General features: G+C 38.6%; 2 protein-coding genes across 2 annotated transcripts in view; both read left to right on the forward strand.

The window, feature by feature from the left end:
- Positions 1-3,173: 3,173 nt before the first annotated feature.
- On the forward strand, positions 3,174-15,937 carry LOC124263896 (sodium-coupled monocarboxylate transporter 1-like). The gene is made up of 10 exons (XM_046698624.1): positions 3,174-3,539; positions 4,914-4,979; positions 5,487-5,538; positions 6,325-6,392; positions 7,565-7,719; positions 7,951-8,091; positions 8,786-8,918; positions 11,937-11,948; positions 13,316-13,402; positions 15,746-15,937. Exons 1-10 carry the CDS (start codon positions 3,174-3,176, stop codon positions 15,935-15,937), a joined length of 1,272 nt encoding a protein of 423 aa, XP_046554580.1.
- A 7,650-nt stretch (positions 15,938-23,587) lies between these two features.
- The window catches only part of LOC124263788 (sodium-coupled monocarboxylate transporter 1-like), a 30,969-nt gene continuing 29,170 nt past the window's right edge, over positions 23,588-25,386 (forward strand). The window contains exon 1 of the mRNA XM_046698495.1: positions 23,588-23,725. Within this exon, the coding sequence (XP_046554451.1) occupies positions 23,606-23,725 (120 nt within the window). The 5' untranslated portion in view covers positions 23,588-23,605. The remainder of the gene's footprint in view (positions 23,726-25,386) is intronic.

Genomic DNA, 25,386 nt, shown 5'->3' on the forward strand with positions numbered 1-25,386 from the left:
ACCATACCACCAAAACCTTGACACAAAATGAATACACTTCAGATACCATACCACCAAAACCTTGACACAAAATGAACACTCTTCAGATACCATACCACCAAAACCTTGACACAAAATGAATACACTTCAGATACCATACCACCAAAACCTTGACACAAAATGAATACACTTCAGATACCATACCACCAAAACCTTGACACAAAATGAATACACTTCAGATACCATACCACCAAAACCTTGACACAAAATGAATACACTTCAGATATCATACCACCTAAACCTTTCACAAAGTGAACAGGTAGCGTCACAAAGAGCATCTATAACAAAACCCTAAAAATCAAAACACAGATCAGATTTACCATCTGGTGGAAACGGTCTGCACAATGCCTTAATCTATATGCACTGGCAACATGCTTTTATTGTCATTATCAAACCAACAGAAACACCCACTGAGATAAAACATACATTTGGTTATATGCAAGAATGAACATATACATGTAGCTTTTCAAACGTATTCAAACATTCTTCAGCACTTTTGGTACTCGGCTTCATATATTTCAGACGCCGTGCCGAGTTGTGTCCCTTTGATTACCAGACACGTTTGTTAGTGGCTGTGAATTGCAGTTTCGCCTTAGTCATGTTTTTGAAGAACGTCAGCACCAAAGTTGTTGATGTCGAGGGGTCTTTTTAACTTTTGTTAGGAAATACGCAAACATACACCCTTACAGAAAATGAAAATATGTATTTATGTTAATAAAACTATATGACATATAGTGAATGAATAAATATTACTTCACGTTCCATCATCCATTTCAATGTCAAATATGTTCTCGTCACGATATGGCTGAAATATTGCCGATGTGACGTTCAATATTAACTCACTCACTCACGTCACATCGGCAGTGTTCCAGCTATTTGGGTCGTGAAGCAGCTACTATGAGGTCTAACATGTGCTCATAAAGAACAATCCTAAAATTATGATGTCAAAGAAGCTGTTGATCACTGGATTGTCAGGTTCAGACTCGATTATTTACAGACCGCCGCCATATAGCTGCAATATAGCTGCGTTTAACAATAAACCAACCAACCAAACTTCGATAAGTAAATGATTTCAATGATCATACTCACAAGTCACCAAGCCACTTTGTTCACCATGTTTTTTTTGTTATTTTTTATTGTTTCTTTTGGAAATGAAGAAAAGCTCTTTACCATCCCACTTCACATATTTTTATTGGAAAATTATTTATTGTGTACATTTAATCTTTCTTTCAGTCGAACCTCTTAATGAATGTCAAAGCAGTCAAATGTACAATTTGTAACATTAATACGATTCACGAGATACACAGAGCTCAAATATGAATTATTACAGAGAGTGAGTTTAGTTTTACGCCGCACTCAACAATATTCCAGCTATATGGCGGCGGTCTGTAAAAAATCGAGTTTGGACCAGACAATCCAGTAATCAACAGTCGATCTGCGCAATTGGGAAACCGATGACATGTGTCAACGATGTCAGCGAGCCTGACTACCCGATCCCATTAGTCGCCTCTCATGACAAGCATGGTTTGCTGAAGACTTAACGCACAGTTGTCGTTTGTTGAAAAGTAGGTGGCTGAGTGGGTTGGATCGCTGAATCTGTGTGTTGTGCCTAGCTAGTTCCGAGAGTGTGGATTCGAATCAGGAATGAGACTCAGCCCTAAAGGCACTAGAATTTGCAATTCGCTAAGAAAGTGTCTGCCCAAATGCAGCATATCTTACATTTGGACACTTTCTGAAAAGCATTTTCTATTCATATCAACACTTAGATTCAGATTTCAATTCCAAAATGCGAAAGAATTGGTCACATGAGTTGCAACACCAACGTGAAACAAGCTGACTAATATGTCAGTGCCTTTATCAATGTCTGCAAAGATGCATATGTTCCATTCTTGAAAACTAGAAAAGATATGAGTCGGATAGTAAACGTCCCTGAATCGCCCTTGCGTTGCTCATATATTCATGAGACTGCCTTTCTAAAGCCTGACCCATCTCGAATTTTCTTGAACAGTCAAGCTGGTCCGTGTTGGCAACAGCCAAGGGTTAACTCATATCCACTCATGTTACAATCTGGCAACAAAAACAAATGATATTTTACGCGTGTTTCGGTCACTTGATGATACGAAAATTCACGACAAAGAGATACCAATCTCTCTACTATCACATAACAGGTTCTATAATTCCCCCATACAACTGTTCTGATCGACCGGCAGAGCGAGTGAGAATACCAGTGACGGGATGTTACTATTAAGCTGAAAATAGATGAAGATGGCAAACATCCAGGTAATGTTGAGTTTCAGGACATGCATAGGCTGCTGTGCACCTGACCTTTTAGGCTTAGCATATGGTACCAGGTACGTAGCATATTAAGGCATGCATAATCTACTCGGCAGTGGTCCTTTTAGGCCGAGCATATGTTACCAGGTACGCAACCTTTTAGGACATGCATAGGCTGCTGTGCACATGACCTTTTAGGACAAGCATAGGACGCTATCCACTGCTAAGTCATAGATTGTTATTATGATGAATCAATTTTGGATGAAATACATTTCAAATCAAGGTGGATCTGATTATTAAACTGAATTTTCATGTTTTATGTCATCTGAACCAAACACAAATGAAGATCCGGGATCAAGCAACCCATGCTTGTCGTAAGATGCGACTAACAGGATCTGATGGTCAGAGTCGCTGACGTGGCTGATGGGTGTCAATCCCAATTGCATAGATCGATGTTTATCATGCCAATCATTGGGTTGTCTAGTCTAGACACGACTATTTTACAGACGTGATATATATGGCGCGAAACATAGGAAAGGTCGACTGTTGGAATTTTGAAGCGAGTCCTCTGGTCAATAGGAAATTAGCACACAACGTTGAATACACTGACTGTGTCAAGTCAAGTGCAATACCATATAAACAGACGTTTTCTGATAGTATACAAGCAGTCGACCTACCGACGGAGACTAAAGACTTTTGTAGAATAGGCATTCAGGCAGGTGCACACTCCATGTTCTTACAAATACAGTATATACATAAAGCTGCAAGCATTCATAAGCCTGTCCCAGATCACTCGTGACAGATAGACTGGGTAGCAGGGACTACATGCCTCTGCGTATACGGAGAAACAGTTCCTCGCAATGTCTGGAGACTACAGCATCAACACTGGGCAGAAGAAGACTTTTTCCGTCCCTGACTATGTCGTTTTCGGTCTTACTTTGGTCGCATCGGCTGGTATTGGGCTCTTTTACGCCATCAGAGACGGAAAGAGAGCTTCCTCCGATGAATACCTCATGGGAGGGCGAAAAATGTACATTCTGCCCGTAGCGATGTCTTTAACGGCAACGTTTCTGTCTGCATTGACGTTGTTGGGGACGCCGGCTGAGATATACTTGTATGCAACAATGTTCTGGTGGATATGTTTGGCATTCATTATTGCCATTGTCATTTCTACCCAGATTTTCATCCCTTTCTTCTACAAGCTCAACCTGACAAGCATGTTTGAGGTAAGTCTCAAGGGAACTGTTACCTTACATTGCACAATATGAATGCATGGCGCGGTGGGCGAGCTGGCTAAGGCGCCAGGCTGGTGATCCAGCGAGGTTGAGGTGTTGGGATCGAGCCCACATGTGACCGGGTGTAAATTCTTACAACTCTTTCAGTGTTGTCACAACCCCCTAGTGTACAGTACACAACCCTGCGCACTTTAAAATCCACGAATCCGTTGGTATATGACCAGATGGTGGCCACATGAATACGTGCAAACACCTTATTGCGGGTACAGCAACGTGCAATGAACTTGGACAAAGTACTTTGACTATGTGTCCCAGTCCACCCAGCTGTGAATGGGTACCTCGTTAGGATGAGAAAGCCACAATAACTCGGTGCGCCTAGTGGCTGCAAGAGTTGTATACTCCCCAGGGAGTTGAGATTCATAATACGATGTGACTTTGAGATTGACATCCAATGATCGAGGGAACAAATAAACATAATTTAAACATATTATACAGATGTACATTTAGCTAAATTGACAAATATTTTCAGAATCAATTCTTACCGAAAAGATATACATTGAATGTCAACTTTCTAGCACGTTTTGTTCATAAAAAGTTTCAGACCCGTGAAGAACCGGGTTAGAATGAACCTTCAGCAACCCATGCTTGTCGTAAGAGGCGACTAACGGGATCGGGCGTTCAGGCTCGCTGGCTTGGTTGACACATGTCATCGGTGATCGACGCTCATGCTGTTGATCACTGGATTGTCTGGTCCAGACTCGATTATTTACAGACCGCCGCCATATAGCTGGAATATTGCTGAGTGCTGCGTAAAACTAAACTCACTCACTCACTCATAAAAGTTTCATCACTTACAAGTACATTTTATGACATATGTGTATTGCAAGTTCAATAAGCAAAATTCAAATGCTCGCGTATTGTATGTATCTCTTTTGAACGATATGCTAAATAACTTGAATTGAATGCGAAATCGTACAAATCAATTGCTCAAAGGCGCAAGACATATTTATTCAACACCTTTTAAATCACACAAAAGACTTTTTATAAAGTGGTGGTTTTGAAAAAAAGCTTTTTATTCATCAGCGTGCTACGGACAATCATTTTGTACTTTTCATGGTCAGTGAGCAAAGCGATACGTCAGAGGGCATCAGATTGTGTGACTCTTTCGTCAACTTTGTATCCAGTATTTGAATGCTCACATGTTATTATACACTTGACGAACTGATATTGACATGATCATAAATGAGAACACTTTGGCAGGTGTAAATTATATATTCATATGACTAAGATCTTCCTTTCAATTTTTTTTTTCATCGTGTTCCATTTTTCATTATTTGCTTTCATGTATGTGTTTTGCAATTGTAGTATTTAGAGCTACGATTCAGCAAACCAGTCCGCATTCTCGCCTCTGTCATCTTCGTCATTCAAACAGTAAGTAAACAACAAAATGTTTATTGTCTGACACCATAAAAGAGAAATCTGTTCGTTAATAGCAATATGACATCAGAAAATAAATGTATGAAACTTTTACTTTTGTTTCTCTTCTATGTTGTTCTTGTGTATTTTTTGTAACAACCTCCCATATAATGCTATCAATTTGCCATTCAAGGTCAATCAAATACCGTGTTAATGACCTAACACCTTATCAGCCATGTGTTAATGACCTAACACCTTATCAGCCATGGCTTACTACACACAAGTGCCACTCAGGGACACACCAAACGACCAAGATCGATTAAAATCTCATAGGCCACATAGGGAAGTGCCACAGAGGCAATAAACCCATTATTGACGTTATTGATCAGAAAAAGTCTGTTTCATACTTTATTCAACATTTGATTTAATTGTCATAAAGTGGCTACATATATCATCAATCTTTTGGAACTAAGAGCACTATGATAATGAAATATATATTATAACGGTTCTGTTCCTTTTCAGATTGTCTACATGTCATTTGTTTTGTACGCACCCTCCCTTGCGCTCAATCAAGGTACGTTTCAAGCATGCACTCACACTTAAAGGATACAAAATAATAAAAACGACATCAAAGGATATGATACGATACTGAAGTTATATTATGTAAACCATCTCAAACAGCGTACACATGCGACGGTGCTTGTTAGTGGCAATGCCTGAACTGGAAGACAGCATGAACATGATTGCAGTTACATGTCAAACGGTTATTAGACACGGATTGTGCAAAGTCATAATTAGTTCATTGTTCATTCAAAAGTTTATTGAAGTAAGGATGTTTATAAGAACGTACGTAAACATTGGTATATTTTGGACATCGGTGTGTTTATTGAGGCTGCCACAGAGAGTTCGTAAAACACAAGGGAGAACATTATATATTAAACATACAGTCATTTCTTTATTACAATGAGTGTGACGCTTCGTAAATATTTGACACCTTTATTAACAAGTTATATAGCGGTGTTATCTTCACCGTCGTGTTGCATTCATTGTAATAAAAGAACTTATAAAATTATCTCATTTGTCCATCATGCCAACTCCTAGTTTTGAACAACGCCAACGAAGAACGTTGAACGTTTACTCTATAATCCGATCAGTCATGAACTTTCCCAGCAGGATCTCGATGCATTTCATGTTCCCTTGAGTTAATATTAAGAGAATCAGACTCAGAGAGTGGACCTTTTGTCTCCATATTTTTAAGAATGTATCTTTGTGTTTCATAAAATACATTGTCAAAACGTGATTAAGATATACAGGCTTACTTACTGGCTTATAGATGAAATTTAACTGCTCTATATTTCAGTGACTGGGTTTTCTTTGTGGGGATCGGTTGTTGCAGTCGGTGGGGTTGTTACTCTGTATACTACATTGGTAAGTAAATATGTACACTCTCTGTCGGTATACTTCATCGGTAAATAAACAAGACATCTGTAAGCTACAGTGGTAAGAAAACAATGTATTTATATACAACAATGGTTAGGACACAAGTAAACAGTATCTGCGTATACTGTGTAAGGAAATATCAACCATGTCTCATTATTGCGCTCGCAGGTTAATAACTACTAACTAATAAACAGTTACATATTGTGTGCTTCAGGTATTTTAGAAACGGGTTGAAAAAACGCAAGTTTTCTTTGAAAGGTTGAAGATCATTTAAAAAAGAAACTAAGCTGATATACGGAATTATTAAAACCTTTTCTTTTTTAATACAAATTATTGTTTACAAGACAATTGCATGTCTTTTTACTTCTTTTGTGCTTCAGAAAGTATGAGTAAGGGAACACAGATGTACATGTTCTTGGATGTTAATGGATATGTTATATACATGAATTTGCTGTTTGAGTATATAGAGTGTTTACACTGTCGTCTCCACAACTCTATTTGTGAACAAAAATACAAAAGTGACAATAATAGGCTTATGATACCACAGCAGATCCCATTCAGTAAAGCGTATATAAGTGATCGGTCAGTTTATACTCACGTACCGTTGTATTAAACGAGCTTATCGACAGGATGTTAAAATGTTGGAGTTACGATCACGTTAGCTTTGAGATCACTTTTTCACAACGACCCTTTCGTAATAAACACGGGGCCCAAGAGTATCATCCAGGTATTCACATACCAATAAGTAGACACACTTTAAAATAATATAACAAACAGGGGCCCAGGAGTATCATCCAAGTATTCACATACCAATAAGTAGACACACTTTAAAATAATATAACAAACACGGGACCCAGGAGTATCATCCAAGTATTCACATACCAATAAGTAGACACACTTTAAAATAATATAATAAACAAGGGGCCCAGGAGTATCATCCAAGTATTCACATGCCAATAAGTAGACACACTTTAAAATAATATAACAAACAAGGGACCCAGGAGTGTCATCCAAGTATTCACATACCAATAAGTAGACACACTTTAAAATAATATAACAAACAAGGGGCCCAGGAGTATCATCTAGGTATTCACATACCAATAAGGAGACAAACGGAAATTATAATTAATGCATTCATCAACCTCCCCTCTATTTTGCAGGGTGGTATGAAAGCCGTGTTGTGGACAGACACCATTCAGGCACTGATCATGTTTGCCGGGTTGTTTGCGGTTCTCGTCCAGGGTTCCATCGTCATGGGAGGCTTCCAGAACGCCTGGGACATCGCCGGAAGCCGTGGCAGGATTTACTTTCATGAGTGGGCATCTTTTGTTAATTTTTGAGCGATTGGTGACTGTGAGTTAGTGAGACGTGTATAGCATCAAAATCTTGACCCTTTGTATGTGAGAAGATGAATCCCATATTGTCACAGTAATATATGTCTGTCACATTTGTTCACGGATGTGGTGCATCATAATATCGAGCAACGTTAGCTCAGATCAACATTGGATGACAATTCTTAATGATGACTATGTCACATTTGTTACAGTTTCAGCTTCGATCCGACTACTCGACACTCTTTCTGGTCGGTTGTGATAGGCGGAGCGTTCTTCTGGATGTCGCTGTATGGCTGCAATCAAGCCCAAGTACAGAGAGCCATATCCTGTCCGACTGTCTCCAAGTCACAAATGTAGGAGTAAAACATGACTAACTTTATGGAATCGGCCCGTTAAGATCGGGTTTGAATTGTCTTCAGTGACCCATGCTTGTCGCAAGAGTCGACTAACGGGATCGGGTGGTCAGGCTCGCTGACTTGGTTAACACATGTCATCGTTTCCCAGTTGCGTAGATCGATGCTCATGGATAGTCTAGTTTACAGATCGATATTCACATATGGCTTAAATATTACTGAGTGCGGCGTTAAACAACAAAGAACATCAACAACCTTTATTGAATTATCGAGTTGTTGTTGTATTCCTTTGAGTATTCGCTCATATCTCAGAGGACCCTGGGTACAATGTGTGAAATCCATTTCTGGTGTGCCCCGTGTGATATTGCTGATATATTTCAAAAAGCGGCTTAAAACCTCACTCACTCCACAAGTAATAATAAAAATAACAACAATTACGCCCTTCGAGGCACAGAGCATAGACGGATGAGCACATGGCTATATAGGGAAACGCTACACAGAAATATGGATAATGGATACGTTATAATGGTTATTGTCTCAACGTGTTCGCTATTTATGTAAGAGGACACATTTATTACTTTCGGCAACGGATGATTTCAGAGTGTGCAAAGAACGTAGTTTTCTTACCAAAGCTGTTATTTGCACGACAGTGTGCTTGTACATTAGCTGAAGTATAACCTAATCTGTTACACAGTGCAATGATCCTGAATCTGTTTGGCCTCATCGCAGTTATCACCCTTTGCTGCATGATCGGCATCGTCATGTTTGCCTTCTACAGCGACTGTCACCCCGTCGAGTTCAACAACCTCATCAGCAAAACAGATCAGGTAGGAGCTACGTGTACAATAAATTACCAACCATTTCTGAAAATGCCAACTACATTAACGGATATATGTAGGCAATATCGTTGTCAAGGTCAAACTAAAAAGGTCAAGGTCACATTCTATAGGAGGATACATTGCTTTAGACTTACAACTTGTCTCTGAAATGAACATATCATTATATCTGAAGATGTTGATGTTTTAGACAGTGGTGTTGTAGATTTATGTAAAAGTATAAGTGACCACAAAGGTACGTATATCACCGTTGATGCTCATGTAAATACCAGGTTAGCCTACAAAAGAAACGTATTATGTTATGAAAGAGGTGACTATGAGAAACTCAATGCTATGATTAATGAGACAAATTGGTATAACATATTTAGTAGTTGCAGGAATGTTAATGAAGCCTGTCCACTGTTTTATAAGCATCTCAACCGTTTTATATTTGTGTGTATTCCTTCTAGAACGGTCACCATTCGACCAACTGATAAACCTTGGTTTAATTCAGAACTTCGGAGAGAATGTAGAAAAAGAAATAGAATGAGAAAAAAAGCCCAAAAGACAAACCGTCTAGTACATATTTTGGCTTATAAGAAACAAAGAAATAAAATAAATAATATGAATTGTTATGCAAAGGATTCATTTTATGCCAGTCTCACAAACGATTTTTTACTTGATCTGTATTCTAGTAATAAAAAATTCCTATTGGAAATTACTTCGGTTTTTGATTAATGATTCAGGATCAGTCACTTGCATTCCGTCTTTAAGACAAAATGATGCAGATGAAAACCCAACGTTATTTACTGATATGCAGAAAGCAGAGAAACTTAATCAGTATTTTCAGTCTATATCTAGTATTGATGAAGAAAACACAGATATGCCATTCTTTGACAAACGCACTGATTCTGTTTTAGATAGTGTAACAATTGATGTAAATGAAGTGTCCGATATAATCAAATGTTTACATCTTAAAAAAGCTTCTGGCCCGGACAGAATCAGTCATAAGTTTCTTAAAAATGTTGTACATTCAATAAGTATCCCACTGTGCATGTTATTTAATCAGTCATTAAAAAGTAGTATATATCCAAGTGTGTGGAAAGAAGCAAATGTAATGCCCCTATTTAAAAAGGGTGATCCCTCAATGGCCTCTAACTATCGGCCTATATCCTTGATCAGTTGTGTGGGCAAGGTGTTTGAGAGAGTGATGTTTAAACGTCTGTACAACTATTTTCATGCAAATCGATTATTGTATAAGTATCAATCAGGTTTTCAGTCTGGTCACTCAACTGTCCATCAATTAATTGAAATATATGACCAAATCTGTGCGGCTTTAGATGATAAAAACACTATTGTATGGTTTTCTGTGATGTCTCTAAAGCTTTTGATCGTGTGTGGCATAAAGGTTTATTGTTGAAATTAGAAAAATACGGAATTCATGGTTCATTGTTAAATTGGCTAGCAGATTACATAAGTAATCGTTCACAAAGCGTCTTTGTGAATGGAGCCCTATCCAAGCCGGAGTATTTACAAGCTGGTGTCCCTCAAGGGTCAGTCCTCGGTCCCTTCTTATTTCTTGTTTATGTCAATGATATTGCTGATGATTTAAACTGCTTGACACGATTATTTGCTGATGATTCGTCTCTTGGGTCATCTTCTCATGATCGTCTATTCATTGAAAGAGATTTGAATTCAAACTTGGAAAGGCTGCAGGCTTGGGCAAAGCGGTGGCTTATAACATACAATCCTGATAAAACTGAGGCAATCTTTTTCTCCTTGCAAAAGAATGTTGATGCACTAAATCTGTACTTTAACGGGGTTTGTGTCAAAACAGTTAATAATCATAAACATTTGGGATTAACATTTTCAAAAGATTGTAAATGGTCTGACCATATTGATAATATTGTAAAAATAACTTCAAAAATGATATCTTCTCTACGTAAACTCAAATTTTTATTACCACGCTCTGTATTGAATAGAATTTACGTAATGTTCATAAGACCCCATTTTGAATATGCGTGTGAAGTATGGGATGGATGTGCTAAATATCAAGCAAATAAATTAGAACAACTGCAATTAGAAGCAGCAAGAATTGTAACAGGTTTACCTAAATATACTCATCATGAACATCTGTATTATGAAACTGGTTGGGAATCTTTAGCAGAACGTAGGAGAAAGCGTAAACTTCGCCTTTTTTTACAAAATACAGAATAATATGGCACCATCGTACCTTATTGATCTTGTTCCTGGGGACGTAGCATCTAAATGTAGCTATAATCTTCGCAACTCTGATGATATCTCACTTCCTTTCTCGCGATTAAAATTTTCCTATGATTCTTATTTTTCATCCACAATTAGAATGTGGAATGAACTTCCAGTTGAAGTGAGAAAAAGCGAGTCATTGAATTCTTTTATATCGAATATTGTTATAAAACATAAAACTGCTCCTCAATACTTTGATTCTGGACCGAGAATCACTAACATCATCCTTACAAAACTACGTTACATCTGTAGTCAGTTGAATTATGATCTATTCCGTGCTGGTTTAAGAGATAACCCAAGTTGTTCTTGTGGAAATGTTTGTGAAAATTCTTATCATTACTTATTTGACTGTCAATTATATACAGTACAGAGAACTATCATGATGACTAATTTACGCAGTATTACAAATGTGGATATAACCTATGAGTTACTATTACATGGCAATGCAGATCTGACTGTTCACATAAATCAAAACATATTTAAAATTGTTCAAACATATATTTGTCATTCAAAACGATTTTCTTAATTGTTGCAATTGTTCCTCTTTTTCCATATTTCTGCTCTGTTCTTCTCTGTCCATCTTGTAGAATGAATGTAAATAATACTATGTAAATACTACGGAGAGGGTGTTCTAAGTTGTATAACTTGTACCCAATCCTTTTCTCATGAATAAAATATGTTTAAAAAACAGGTGCCCCTGTTTGTGATGGACATCCTTGGACATCTTCAAGGAATTCCTGGAATATTCATTTCGTGTATTTTCAGTGGAAGTCTCAGGTAGGTATCTTGTTCTATGACCCTTCTATGACCAATCTCTTTAAGTAAGTAGAACATTACAAATACACCATAATTTATAGATTTTTTGTGCCATATATTAAATGATAAAAAGAATAGTACCCGATACAATTTTCTTACAATGTTTTCTGTCATTGAATATTTTTGGCTGTTTCAAACTGCATCAACGGTAGGTGTTTGAGAACAACGGTAGGTATTCTGACGTCGCAGACAATGTACTTATATTACCTGTTATATGACGTTTTGTGTCAAGAATTAAGTATAATTATTTACCTTTAATCCAGCTCATTGTCTTCCGGTCTGAACGCACTCGGGGCAGTGATCCCGTACGACCTCATCAGACCATTCTGTTGTAAGAAGCTTTCCGACAGAGGCATGGCCATTCTCTCCAGGGTTATTGGTGAGAAGATGTATCAAAGGTTTCATTGTAAATGGCATAAATTTACAAATAGAATACACACATAGCTGTTTCATAATGACACACAATTTACAACTGAAGACAGGGGACTGATTTCAAAGAATCTATTTTCAGTTATTATCTGCGGTTTATTGGCAATTGCCCTTGCTTTCGTGGTGTCGCAGCTTGGAAGTGTGCTGCAGGTGAATATGCTTTAGAATTATATAAGTACATTGTGTAGCTGTTACAGCGTTATGTCGATATGTGTCGAGCATACGATTGTCTCGAAGCTTGTGAATTCTTAACTTAGTCATCATTTAACGGTTGTTTGTGTCTGTCTGTCTGTCTGTCTGTGCCTGAGTGCGGCGTTTATAAAACAAATATCAGTTATTAACTAAATTCAGCCGCTTTATAGGTCCCCGCTTATCCAAGCATATTGGATGATTCATGCTGAACGCTGACCAGTGCCAAAATGCCCTTTGGGTTAGAACTGGTCTTCAGTGAGCCATGCTTGTTGCAAGAGGCAACTGACGGGATCGGATGGTTGGGCTCGCTGACTTGGTTGACAACACGTCATCGTAGCCAGATTGTGTACATCGATGCTCATGCTGTTGATCACTGGACTGTCAGGTCCAGACTCGATTATTTACAGACCGCTGCCATATAGCTGGAATATTGCTGAATGCGGCATTAAACACCAAACCAGCTAACCAACTGTAGGACATTAGCATAACTAGGACGGACTCTTGTTTGTTATCATTATTTTTTAGGATGTCGTGTACGTCAGTATTGTTGAGGAAGAACTACCGTGCAAGCAGCCAATACCATAGGACGTGTATAATTTTAAACAGAGCTATTTCTTCAGAGTCCATTTAATTATACGGCTTAATGTAAAGTGGCAAGTCAGTCTTATATTCATAATTCTTGTCAACCAATGAATCTTTGTTTCCAGGCATCTTACACAGTGTACAGTATTCTAAACGGTCCAACATTTGGTCTGTTTGTGCTGGGAATGTTCTTCCCTTGGGCGAACTCATGGGTATGAATTTATGTGTTAAGTTCTTGTTTTTTACAAAACTTTAATATAAAACTTAAAGTGGTTTCGGCTTCTAATTTTCGTTGTGTTTATGCTATACAATGGTGAAACATCATGACCCACTGGTTGTTGATGATTGATCGAGTGTTCCGTTTCAGACAATCAGACAGGTCAGCGATGTAGCTTTTCATAATTTTAATCACAGGATTATCTGATCAAGACTCGAATATTTATAAGCCGTATCAAAGATAGGTATATACACGTGTTTGGCCGTATACACACAGATGGAATGTGACTGAGTGCGACGTGAAAAAAACCCAAAAATGTTCTCTCAATGAAATAAAACCTAACCTTAATGCGTTTACTTACAGGGGGGCGGTGGGGTAGCCTAGTGTTTAAAGCGTGCGTTCGTCACGCCGAAGACCCGGGTTCGATTCCCCACATGGGTACAATGTGTGAAACCCATTTCTGGTGTCCCCCGCCGTGATATTGCTGGGATATGGCTAAAAACGGCGTAAAACTAAACTCACTCACTCACTTACAGGGAGCTGTTGTTGGGTGCTTCTCGTCGTTAGCGTTCATGTGCTGGGTAGGCTTTGGTGCGTTCGTTAACTCCGTGCGTACAAGGACACCGCTTCCAACGTCAATTGACGGATGCAACTGGAACGTCACTACGACGATGACGCCTCTTACGTCAACCGCTGCTACAATTGTTACAAGTTCAGTTGAACCAGCGGGGTCCAGGTGAGACGTGTCTAAATCGAAGACTATATGCTTATATTAACGGTTCCTGATATTTCGGAACCAAATAACCCCCATTAACCTTTATGTTTAGCCGCTATCACTTCACATGAAACACTTACACCAACAATATATGTTCTGAATTTCCAGTGACCTCTTCTTCCCGCTGTACAGATTGTCATATCTGTACTACACTCCGATGGCAATGGCCGTGGTGGTCATCGTCGGTATGGTTGTCAGCCTAATTACATGTGAGTTGTGTCTTACTTCAATGATGTGAGTTGTGTCTTACTTCAATGATGGAACCATGTATAACAATTTCTATTTGTGTCGTCATCACTCACTCACTAACTCACAATGAGTTAATGTGTTCATGTATGTTTAAGCATCTTTCTAACTTCCCTGACCATGTATCTGAAATAAAATTTATAATATTCAAATACAACTTCCATTTACTTAAAATTTAACGTACTGTTTAGAAGAATGTGTTAAAAATCAGCATACACTTTCAAACCAATATCATGATATACAATACACATAGAAAATTTGTCTGATTGATTGAGGTTGGTTTTACGCCGCTTTTAGCAATATTCCAGCAACATCACGGCAGGGGACACCAGAAATAGGCTTCACACATTGTACCCATGTGGGGATTCGAACCCAGGCCTTTTGCGTGACGAGCCAACGCTTTAACCATTAGGCTACCCCACCGCCCCTTGTCTGACAATAGTAGGCATCTTATAGGCTGCAGAGACCCTAAGACCATGGACCCTCGCCTGATCTGCCCGCTGTTTGACCGCCTCTTCCCCTGCATGCCGGAGATGATACTCAGACCTCTCAGATGTGGAGTCAACCATAGACGTCATGTAAGTGTATATGCAGTAGTGCTGAGGTTCTAAAATGAATTATCTCAGATTGTTTGTCGTTAGCACCCTAAACTAGTCCAGCTTCATTGATAAGAAATCAAGCGTTACCAATTTGTATTTAAGCAGATTACAAAAGACTCGTATAGTCATTCTTCATTCAAACAATGTGGCATTGTTACTCACATATCGTCAGATCTGGTTCTTTGTTGAAGGTGTCTTACCCGTGTGTGCACAAGCAGTGAAACATGATTCTTGCAACAAACTTTAATTCAAACCAATTTCCATACAAAGCTGAACTATAGATTCCAAATGTTAAATCGTAAGAGCGATTGTGTTAGGATTTTGTCACATCGACATCGTTCAAGCTATGTTTTGACTCATTATGGAAAGAATTTATTTCTTAGAGAATAACCTACGGGCTACATTTAATAACTTGTTACTTGTCCCAGGTAAATAAGTTTCGAGCCTTGGCCGGATTGTTTATTGCATAATGGAGTCTTCAGGCCACGCGTTGAGGCCTCTTATCAAGCGACACCGTAAACCATTAACGATTTGCGACAATGCATAAATATGACAACACGTTGCTATGGGACACGAAGCTACCAGTGTAAAACAATGAAACGACTGACACAAACCAGTCAGTTTGCATACAACATAACATGCCGATTGAGAATAACTGAAGATATTTACCGATAACGATGTCATGGGGATAATCTAATATTGTGTTCTGTATTAACAGGAAAACACTCCTCACAAGATGCCCCAAGAAAGTACTCCTCACAAGATGCCTCCAGAAAGCTTTCTCCACAAGGCGCCTCTAGACAGCACTCCCCAAAAGACGCCTCCAGAAGGCTTTCTCCACAAGACGCCTCCAGAAAGCTTTCTCCACAAGACGCCTCTAGGCAGCACCCCTCCCACCCCACCCCGGTGAAATCCCCGCGCCTTGGGGACATACATGTGAAGGGAAGTACTGAGAGTATACCTCAGAGGGGAACTACGTTTATAAACCTCGGCTTTGATACAGAAACGGAGTCTGCAGAACAAATTTAAAATGTTTCATAGAAATCAATTTCTATATACATTTGTAAGTTCCAATCCCGATTTGTTCAAGGTCTCTCTTCTGTCTCACAATTACTTGAAATATATAATAAGATTGTTGTATAATTAATCATTTCTTGGCGGAAATAAAGGTATTTGTAAATTGTAATTTTGAGATAAACATCATGTGTTGGCCAATTTCCGGGTGTTATTGATTATTTGAAGCACGGGAATTCATTTGGAACCGTTACTTAATAACACTCGAAAATTGGTCAGCACATGATGCTTATTGTAAACACAAAAGTAAACCAAAGGGTCAACACGCGTTTTTCTGTCTGCACTCATTGACATCGAGTACGGGTACAGTAGTGAAGTGCCATCAGCCATGGTTCCCATGGTAGCATCATTAACTGCTCATTTGTAACGTCATTCCGACTTTACGTCACAGTGACTTTTGGTTTACAATTGTCTATAAAATTCATCTAAGCTGGTTCTGTCATGGGTCCCTTTCCATTACTTATTTACAAAAACGACATGGCTGGTCATCATAAGAATTCAGCTCGTTTAATTTATTTGCTGGTAACACTTTCATACCTGTATTGACTGCTAGAGTTTAGTTTACCTTGATAACCCTGGTGAACTTGAAAAGGTTCTGGAAGCAGCTAAATAATAAAATGGTTATTTGTTTTCCTAAATAATTCATATATATATATGTATGTTGAAATAGGATGTGAGACACTCTCAAACAGATAAAGACTAAAACACTGTGTACTACACAAAATGTTTAACAACCTAGGTCAAGCCTATTGAAATGGCGTATTTTTCAGACACACTTTATTTAGGCGAAAACCTTTTTGAAGAATATAATATTTCTTCACGGTCATGTTCTAAATGTAATATTAAATCCGAAAAGAACTTTCCACCGCGTTACTACTAATCTGGAGATTGAGGAGTTAATATAATTCACAGTCGTTTAAGACATTCTTGTCCCTAATTATGAGGTCATCAGAACTGCACCCTATAACAATATTTTATCAGTGGGAGGTATGTACTGGATCCAGCCTTTCTTCATATACACTTTGTTATTTACATTAGTTACATTATGTAATTTTATTAATTACTAACGTTAGTATTTCAATAGAAGCATCACGCGTTTTTCTTCACAGTTCAGTCATTGCACATGTGTCCAATATCTGTACAAAGGTTTGGGGAAAGGGCGTTTTAACTTCTGCCTAATCCATTTGACATTAAATATATTTATAGCTATTATGATTTATTTACTTTTGTAGATGTTTAATTATGAGTGTTGTGAGATTTCTCTTTGTCAGACGTACATATTTGCTTCACTTCGTGTGCGTTCACACTGTCAACAAACTTAAACTCTCGTTTAAAATAAATGTCATATAACAGATTTTTTCGTATATTTTATGAAATGACAATACGCTAAGATTTGTCCTTATTTGTCATTGTCACGACCACATATACATTCGCCTTCTGCATGCGTACGGTATGGGCAATAATACTTGAAGATAACAGTTACTTCAACTGAGGTATTGCCGATGTGACGATACATTTTAACTAACTTAACTCAACTGAGGTATATTGTGGTTTCGTAAATTATAAAAAAGACATCAGGTATATGTCATCCATTTTAAACAAAGGAATTTTGTGTGGAAAACATATGTGACACAACTGTTACATAACAGTGTTTGGCATCATACTTTAATGTTTGTTCTTTACGTGCACATGTTAGAATTTATAGTAACTGTTTCTTCGCACCGAATAGATGGAACATTGCCGATGGGTCTTTGTGTATCGACAATTTTCCACACACACACACACACACACACACACACACACACACACACACACACACACACGTGCACACACACACACACACACGTGCACACACGTGCACACACACACACACATGCACACATGCATACATGCATACATATACATACATACATACACTTCAGATACCTGAGTATAAAGTAAACACTCTTCAGATAACATACCAGCAAAAGCTGGGCACAAAGTGAACACACGTCAGGTATACAATAATATATCAGAAATCCAGATATTTCTTTTTGTCAAAACTTATTTCTCTACACCAAGACCTTTCACCGTTCAACGGCTCGTCAGGTGTACAATGAAAACTAAGTGTAGTCATAGGCGACGCATAACGGTATAACGGTATAATGGTAGTATCTATGTCTTCATCATGCGTATGACGTTACAGTTAGCGACAACAGTAAATGTCTATTAGCTATGTAATTAGCTATTGCTACTAACCGTAAATATTTGAACTCGTCGTTTATATATTTATTGCTTATACACCTGCAGAAATCACTTGTTTATGTTTACTACTAAAACAATGACTGAATATATAATATAATACAGTTGTCGTTTCTTCTATTTTCTTTTTTCTGTAAGGGTGTATGTCTGCACAACGTATGCAGCCCCTTAGAACTCAACAACTTCAGTTCTGACGTTCTTCAAAGACACACTCAAGGCGAATCTGCGATTCAAAGCCACCATCAAACGTGTCTGGTAATCTAAGGGACACAACTCTGCACGGCGTGTTAAACGTCCGATATGTGAAGCCCAGAGCCAAAAAGCTGAGGGGATTTGACTACTTGTGTTCATTCTTCCGTATAACCATTTTGTTGTGTATGTAGATTGTATGAGTTTCTGTGGATGAGTGAACGGATGAGTATTTCTGTTGGTTTGATAATGACAATGAAAGGTTGTTTCCAAGGGTAGTTTCCAACATATGTTTGTCTGATGTATGTTTTGGTGTGTAGGGTATTATTAAAGGTGCGCTTTGTCACTCATACCTGTTTTGCCGGTTTTATGTGTATATAGTTTGTCATCTTGTTATTAATAATATGATGTAATGATTTAAACCAGATGTATTTTTCCGCCAGTTAATAGTGCGTCATTCTGGGGTTTGTTAACATCAAGAATGTTTGAACGTTACAGCATGTGTCTCGATCGTGTTGACACCTGCCTTACCTCAGATTTTGATATAGTATTGCACCTGTGTATCTTCAAAAACTCCTCTCTCCTTACATGCCAACAAGAACTCTGCGTTCATCCTCGTCTAATCTGCTCTGTGTACCAAAGTGGAATCTCATATCATTTGGCTACAAGTCTTACCAGAACATGGCATTGGTTAATTGGAATTCTCTCCCTGATGAACCTAAGCTGTCTCCAACCCTTGGAAACTTTTAGCATCACCTCAAAACCTTTCTCTACAAAAAGTTCTATGGACTTCAATAATGCCTTATTGATTGTTAGCGCTATGAGCATACCTGGTGTGGAGTTTGGCGCTATATAAATGGGCACATTATTATCATTATTATTATTAGAGTACTTCGTATGTGTTCTCAGTGTGAGAATGGTTTTCGGGTACGATACCTGACGTGTGTTCACTTTGTGCTTAGCTTTTGCTGGTATGGTATATGAAGAGAATTTACTTTATGCTAGAATTTGGTGGTGTGGTACCTGAGCGTCTTCACTGGTATCTTCCCATAAGACAGGCCTCCCAAAAGACAGGCCGCTTAAAACAACACATTTTATGGTTGGTTGCATAAGGCTTAATTAGCTGTACCCTTGATAATAATGGTATGAGCCCAGATAAAAAAGACAATATTAGGTTTTAACTATAGTTTTATCAATTCATGTAATGAATTATGATTTTTATATTAACATACACTTCCAAATACAGTTCCAAAAGAAACGCGACATTCATGTTTGTTTTTGAAATTTTTATAATTGTCTTATCTACTTTACAATCATAACGACTGTGCAGGTTAAATGTTCTTTGAAACCAATTTTCGAAATTAAACTTCTGAAACAAGACTTTTAACGTCAGATTAGCCGTAACAATTGAATCTAATTATTGAACATTTTTATGGGAAAAAATAACAGAAACGAATCACATAAACGCATGCCCTGACGCGTTGTGGACGTGAATTTAATGATACGACACTTTCTTCAAGAAAAACGCGAGAAAGAACCCTTTAAAAGATGCGAAGGCAGTTTCTGTTGTGTTCTTTTTCTGAATGGTTCAGAATACAATATGCCACGTTTGAGCAGTGAAGCATGTCTACGTGTTCTTGGGATGATTGATGCTGGCTCCAGTGTTGTCAACGTTGCACAACATACGGGAGTACGACACTTTACCGACTGATTGAACGCCAAAATCAAACGAGTTCGGTGAGGGATCGACCTAGAGATGGCAGGCCACGAGTGACGTCACACAGGCAAGACCGTTACATCGTAACGTCACATCTTCGCAACTGTTTTCTTCCAGCTACTGTTACAGCCCGTCAGACAATTGGGATTCACAACAGGCCAATTTCAGGAAACACTGTGCGTCGACGTTTGAGAGCACACCGGCTACACTGTAGGAGACCCTATGTTAGACCGCTTTTGAGGCCATGGCACCGTCGTCTCTCGCTTAGCATGGGCTCGCCAATACCAGCATTGGAGATATGCACAGTGGCAGAACGTTGTTTTCTCAGACGAGTGTCGGTTTTTTTTGTCCACGTTGCAGATGGGAGAGTGAGAGTATGGCGTCGACGAAATGAACGTTTCAGAGACTCATGTGTTCTGGAAAGTGACCGCTGAGGTAGGCCATCCCTTATGATGTGGGGTTGAATAAGCTGGGAAAGGCATGTACTACCTGTAATCTCCATTTACTTTGTTTTTCTGTATTTTACAAACACTACTTCACTTTCATTTTCTCCAGTTATTTGCAAAAACTAATTTAAAAACTGTTATAAAAACGTCCTATTCTCCAGTCATTTATACTTGTATGATCTTGAGTGTTTTCCTTATGAACATGATGTAACTGGACTCGAACATGTAAATAAGCTTATTGAGGACCAGATTGGTATCTTTATGAGATTGTTGATATTACTTTACGCTGACGATACTGTCATATTAGCTGAAACAAGTGATGGATTGCAAAATCTTTGAATATGTTTGACCAGTATTGTAAAGTATGGAAACAGTGTGAATGTAGATGTCTGTGATGAACTTCACTTGTTATTATACTCTCCAGCACTAAATGCCCTCAGAAATCAATTTCTTCCCCAATATTTATGTAAACATCCTACTATTGAAAAATGTGTTTATCTAATGAAATGTGATTATTCACCATTTAACTCAAAGTGCCAAATTTATCAAAACTGGACTTTGTTCAATGTTTCAATATGTATCAATATGCTGTATGTTCTCTTTGTCACTATATGTGATGTTTGAGAATAATATGTTACTATACTCTGTAATGACTCTGGGTCAGGTAAATAATTAAGTAGGGGTGGACAGCATGGCTCAGCTAATTAGTGTACTCTCTGAGTCTGTCTTTTGGGCGGTCTGTCTTTTGGGAGTGAACCTCTTCACTTCATGTCCAGGTATTGGTGATAAGTTATCTGAAGTGTATTCACTTTATGCCCAGAATTTGGTGGTGTGGTACCTGGGCGTCTTCACTTCATGCCCAGAATTTGGTGATGTGGAATCTGAAGCGTGTTCACTTCATGTCCAGGTATTTGTGATAAGGTATCTGAAATGTATTCACGTAATGCCCAAAATTTGGTGATGTGGTACCTGGGCGTCTTCACTTCATGCCCAGAATTTGGTGATGTGGAATCTGAAGCGTGTTCACTTCATGTCCAGGTATTGGTGGTAAGGTATCTGAAGTGTATTCACGTAATGCCCAAAATTTGGTGATGTCGTACCTGGGCGTCTTCACTTCATGCCAATGTTTTGGTGATGTAGCTGAAGCGTGATCACTTTATGCCCAGAATTTGTATTGTGGTATCTGGGCGTCTTCACTTCATGAGCAGAATAAGGTATAAGTGGTAAGGTATCTGATGCGTGCTAACTTTATGCTCATGTTTTGGTAGTAAGGTACCTGAAATGTGTTCACTTTATGCCCAGGTTTTGGTGGTAAGGTATCTGAAATGTGTTCACTTTATGCCCCGGTTTTGGTGGTAAGGTATCTGAAATGTGTTCACTTTATGCCCAGGTTTTGGTGGTAAGGTATCTGAAGTATGTTCACTTTATGCCCAGGTTTTGGTGGTAAGGTATCTGAAATGTGTTCACTTTATGCCCAGGTTTTGGTGGTAAGGTATCTGAAATGTGTTCACTTTATGCCCAGGTTTTGGTGGTAAGGTATCTGAAGTGTGTTCACTTTATGCCCAGGTTTTGGTGGTAAGGTATCTGAAATGTGTTCACTTTATGCCCAGGTTTTGGTGGTAAGGTATCTGAAATGTGTTCACTTTATGCCCAGGTTTTGGTGGTAAGGTATCTGAAGTGTGTTCACTTTATGCCCAGGTTTTGGTGGTAAGGTATCTGAAATGTGTTCACTTTATGCCCAGGTTTTGGTGGTAAGGCATCTGAAGCGTGTTTACTTTATGTCGAGGTTTTGGTGGTAAGGTATCTGAAGCGTGTTTACTTTATGTCCAGGTTTTGGTGGTAAGGTACCTGAAATGTGTTCACTTTATGTCCAGGTATTGGTTATGTAGTATCTGAAGCGTGTTTACTTATGACCAGTTACTGGTGGTAAGGTATCTGAAGCGTGTTTACTTTATGTCCAGGTTTTGGTGGTAAAGAATCTGAAGCGTGTTTACTTTATACCCAGGTATTGGTGGTAAGGTATTTGAAGCGTGTTTACATTATACCCAGGTACTGGTGATGAGATAACTGAAGCGTGTTCACTTTCTGTCGAGGTTTTGGTGATGAGGTAACTGAAGCATGCTCACCTTGTGCCCAGGTTTTGAAAGTGTGTTCACTCTTAGCTGCGGCCATTGTGGAATTAAGAGAGTTTCTCAGTTGAACGAATTCAAAGGAACGTGAACTCCATATCAATAAATCTCATTCGGTACAGGACTATTTTACACGTTTCGAATTGAAGCCGTTGGGTAACATCTGTTGACAGTTCTTAACAAAAATCAGTTATTGAAATTGCCCAAATAGTTGTACATTGCTCCGTATTGATGTTCTATGAATACTCATGTAATTAATAGTAAGAAACCATAGTCTCTCCTACTTCCAATAAAACGTGCATTCGAATACATCAAAGGCATCTACCTGAACGAGAGCAGTGACAGCCTTCGACCATGTCCACTGTCATAATAGTATATTTCTTATACATAAGCACACGCCGTGACCGGGGAAGATTCACAAAGGCCGAGTGAACTGAGTGGGTGAGAGAGAGAGAGAGAGCTGGGGGGCGTAAACTGGTTCTAGGGGAGTGTGGACTCATTTGTGGAACCAGCGTGGACAACACTGACCTTCCATCATGTCTGGTGATTACAGCATCTACACTGGGCAGAAGAAGACCTTCACTATCCCTGACTATGTCCTTTTCAGTCTTACTTTGGCCATATCGGCCGGGATCGGACTCTTCTATGCCATCAAAGACAGAAACAAATTGAATTCTCGGGATTACCTTTTGGGAGGGAAAGATATGTACGTTTTTCCTGTGGCGATGTCGATGCTGGTGACGTTTCTCTCTGCACTGACGTTGCTGGGGACGCCGTCTGAGATGTACAACTACACGACGATGTTTTGGTGGTTATGCCTTGCATTTGTTTTTGCAATGGTCATATCCTCAGTAGTATTCATTCCATTCTTCTATGATCTCAACGTGACAAGTGTATTTCAGGTGAGTTTTCAATCCAGTATTTCATTAAACGTAAGATGTAACCTAAGCATATGCTTTATCCTGTTTATGTTAACTGAATGTGAAACCGCTGTTTTCTTCAAACATACGCGTCATGAATGTTAACCCTGACGGTGCTGCCTTAAGCCCTAACCAAGAAAAGTAGGGCCGGGCTAACCAAGCGGATAATAACAAAAACGGATCGCAGAATATTGAAGCGAAACATTCAGCATTCATAAATGTATGTTTTCGCCAAAGGAATGAATTTGGATCAAAATATATATTCAATTATATAATACAACTATGACTACATACCGAGATTTCTTTATGCTCTTTCTTTATGCTCTTTCTTTTTGTTTGACATGTCAATGTGACACGGTATCTTACTGTTCTCAGCCTATCAGATGGGATTTCCTGGGCAGGTGACCCGTGAAAATCCGGGGTAGAATAGGTCTTCAGCAACCCATGCTTGCCACAAAAGGCGACTATGCTTGTCGTAAGAGGCGACTTACGGGATCGGGTGGTAAGTCTCGCTGACTTGGTTGACATATGGCATCGGTTCCCATTTGCGCAGATCGATGCTCATGCTGTTGATCACTGGATTGTCTGGTCCAGACTCGATTATTTACAGACCGCCGTCATATAGCTGGAATATTGCTGAGTGCGGCGTAAAACTAAACTCACTCACTCCTGGCAGGTAGTGAGAGTGATTGGGATTCCTTTTTTCCTAAATTAATTCTCTAATTAACCTTTTTTGATTCATGCTGAAACAACTTAGGGTGGTTATTCTAACACATTCAGCATTCATAAGCGTGTGGTTTTGGAATTAAATTGGATCAAAGTATATATTCAATAATAAATACAATTATAATTACGACTACATACCGAGATTCCTTTATTCTCTTTCTTTTGTTTGATGTCAGTGTGACACAGTGGGACTTCCTGGGCAGGTAGTGACAGTGAGTTGGATTCCCTGCTTTCCTAAATTAATTTTCTAATTAACTTTTATTGATTCATGTTGAAACAACTTAGGGAGGTTATTCTCTGTAAGTGCTATTGGTGAATGTCAGTAGGACTGACACGACATGATTTAACATAGGTTAACACCCTTCCAGTACTGTTAAAGTTACTAACAATTCAATTCAATATTCCCGCAAACCACCCTCGGTGGTACAGGAACATTGTACAGTATGAATATATAATATGTAACATGTGATCAGTTGGGTAAATAAATATATTACGCTTTTACGGTTTCATTCACAATCCGTATAAATTTTGATAGAGACTTTATGATAGAGTACTTACAGGTGGACAAAAGGTTTTTAAATTTTATAGTGAGTGAGTGAGTTAAGACTTAAAGTCACATTTTAAATTTTATAAGATTTGGCCATTTATAGTAATAGTCTTTAATATAGATATACCTGACATTATCGAGGTACGTACATTTAAACAGATAATGAAACTCGTCAGCTATCGCTGGGGAGTTACATAGATGGCATTTTCTTAACTGTCCAGGTATTTGTTTCAAGCGACCGGTCTCTACTGGTAAATAATGATTAGAGGTTCTACGCCGCATTATTGGGTTTGAAATTTGTTTTGGGAGAAGCAGATATAGTTCGAAAGTTGGCTTAATAAAGAACATAACCCATGTGTTGATTGAACAT

This window comes from Haliotis rubra, unplaced genomic scaffold (genome assembly GCF_003918875.1).
Source record: "Haliotis rubra isolate DU_JTF1 unplaced genomic scaffold, ASM391887v1 Scf9, whole genome shotgun sequence".
NCBI classification, from domain to species: domain Eukaryota; kingdom Metazoa; phylum Mollusca; class Gastropoda; order Lepetellida; family Haliotidae; genus Haliotis; species Haliotis rubra.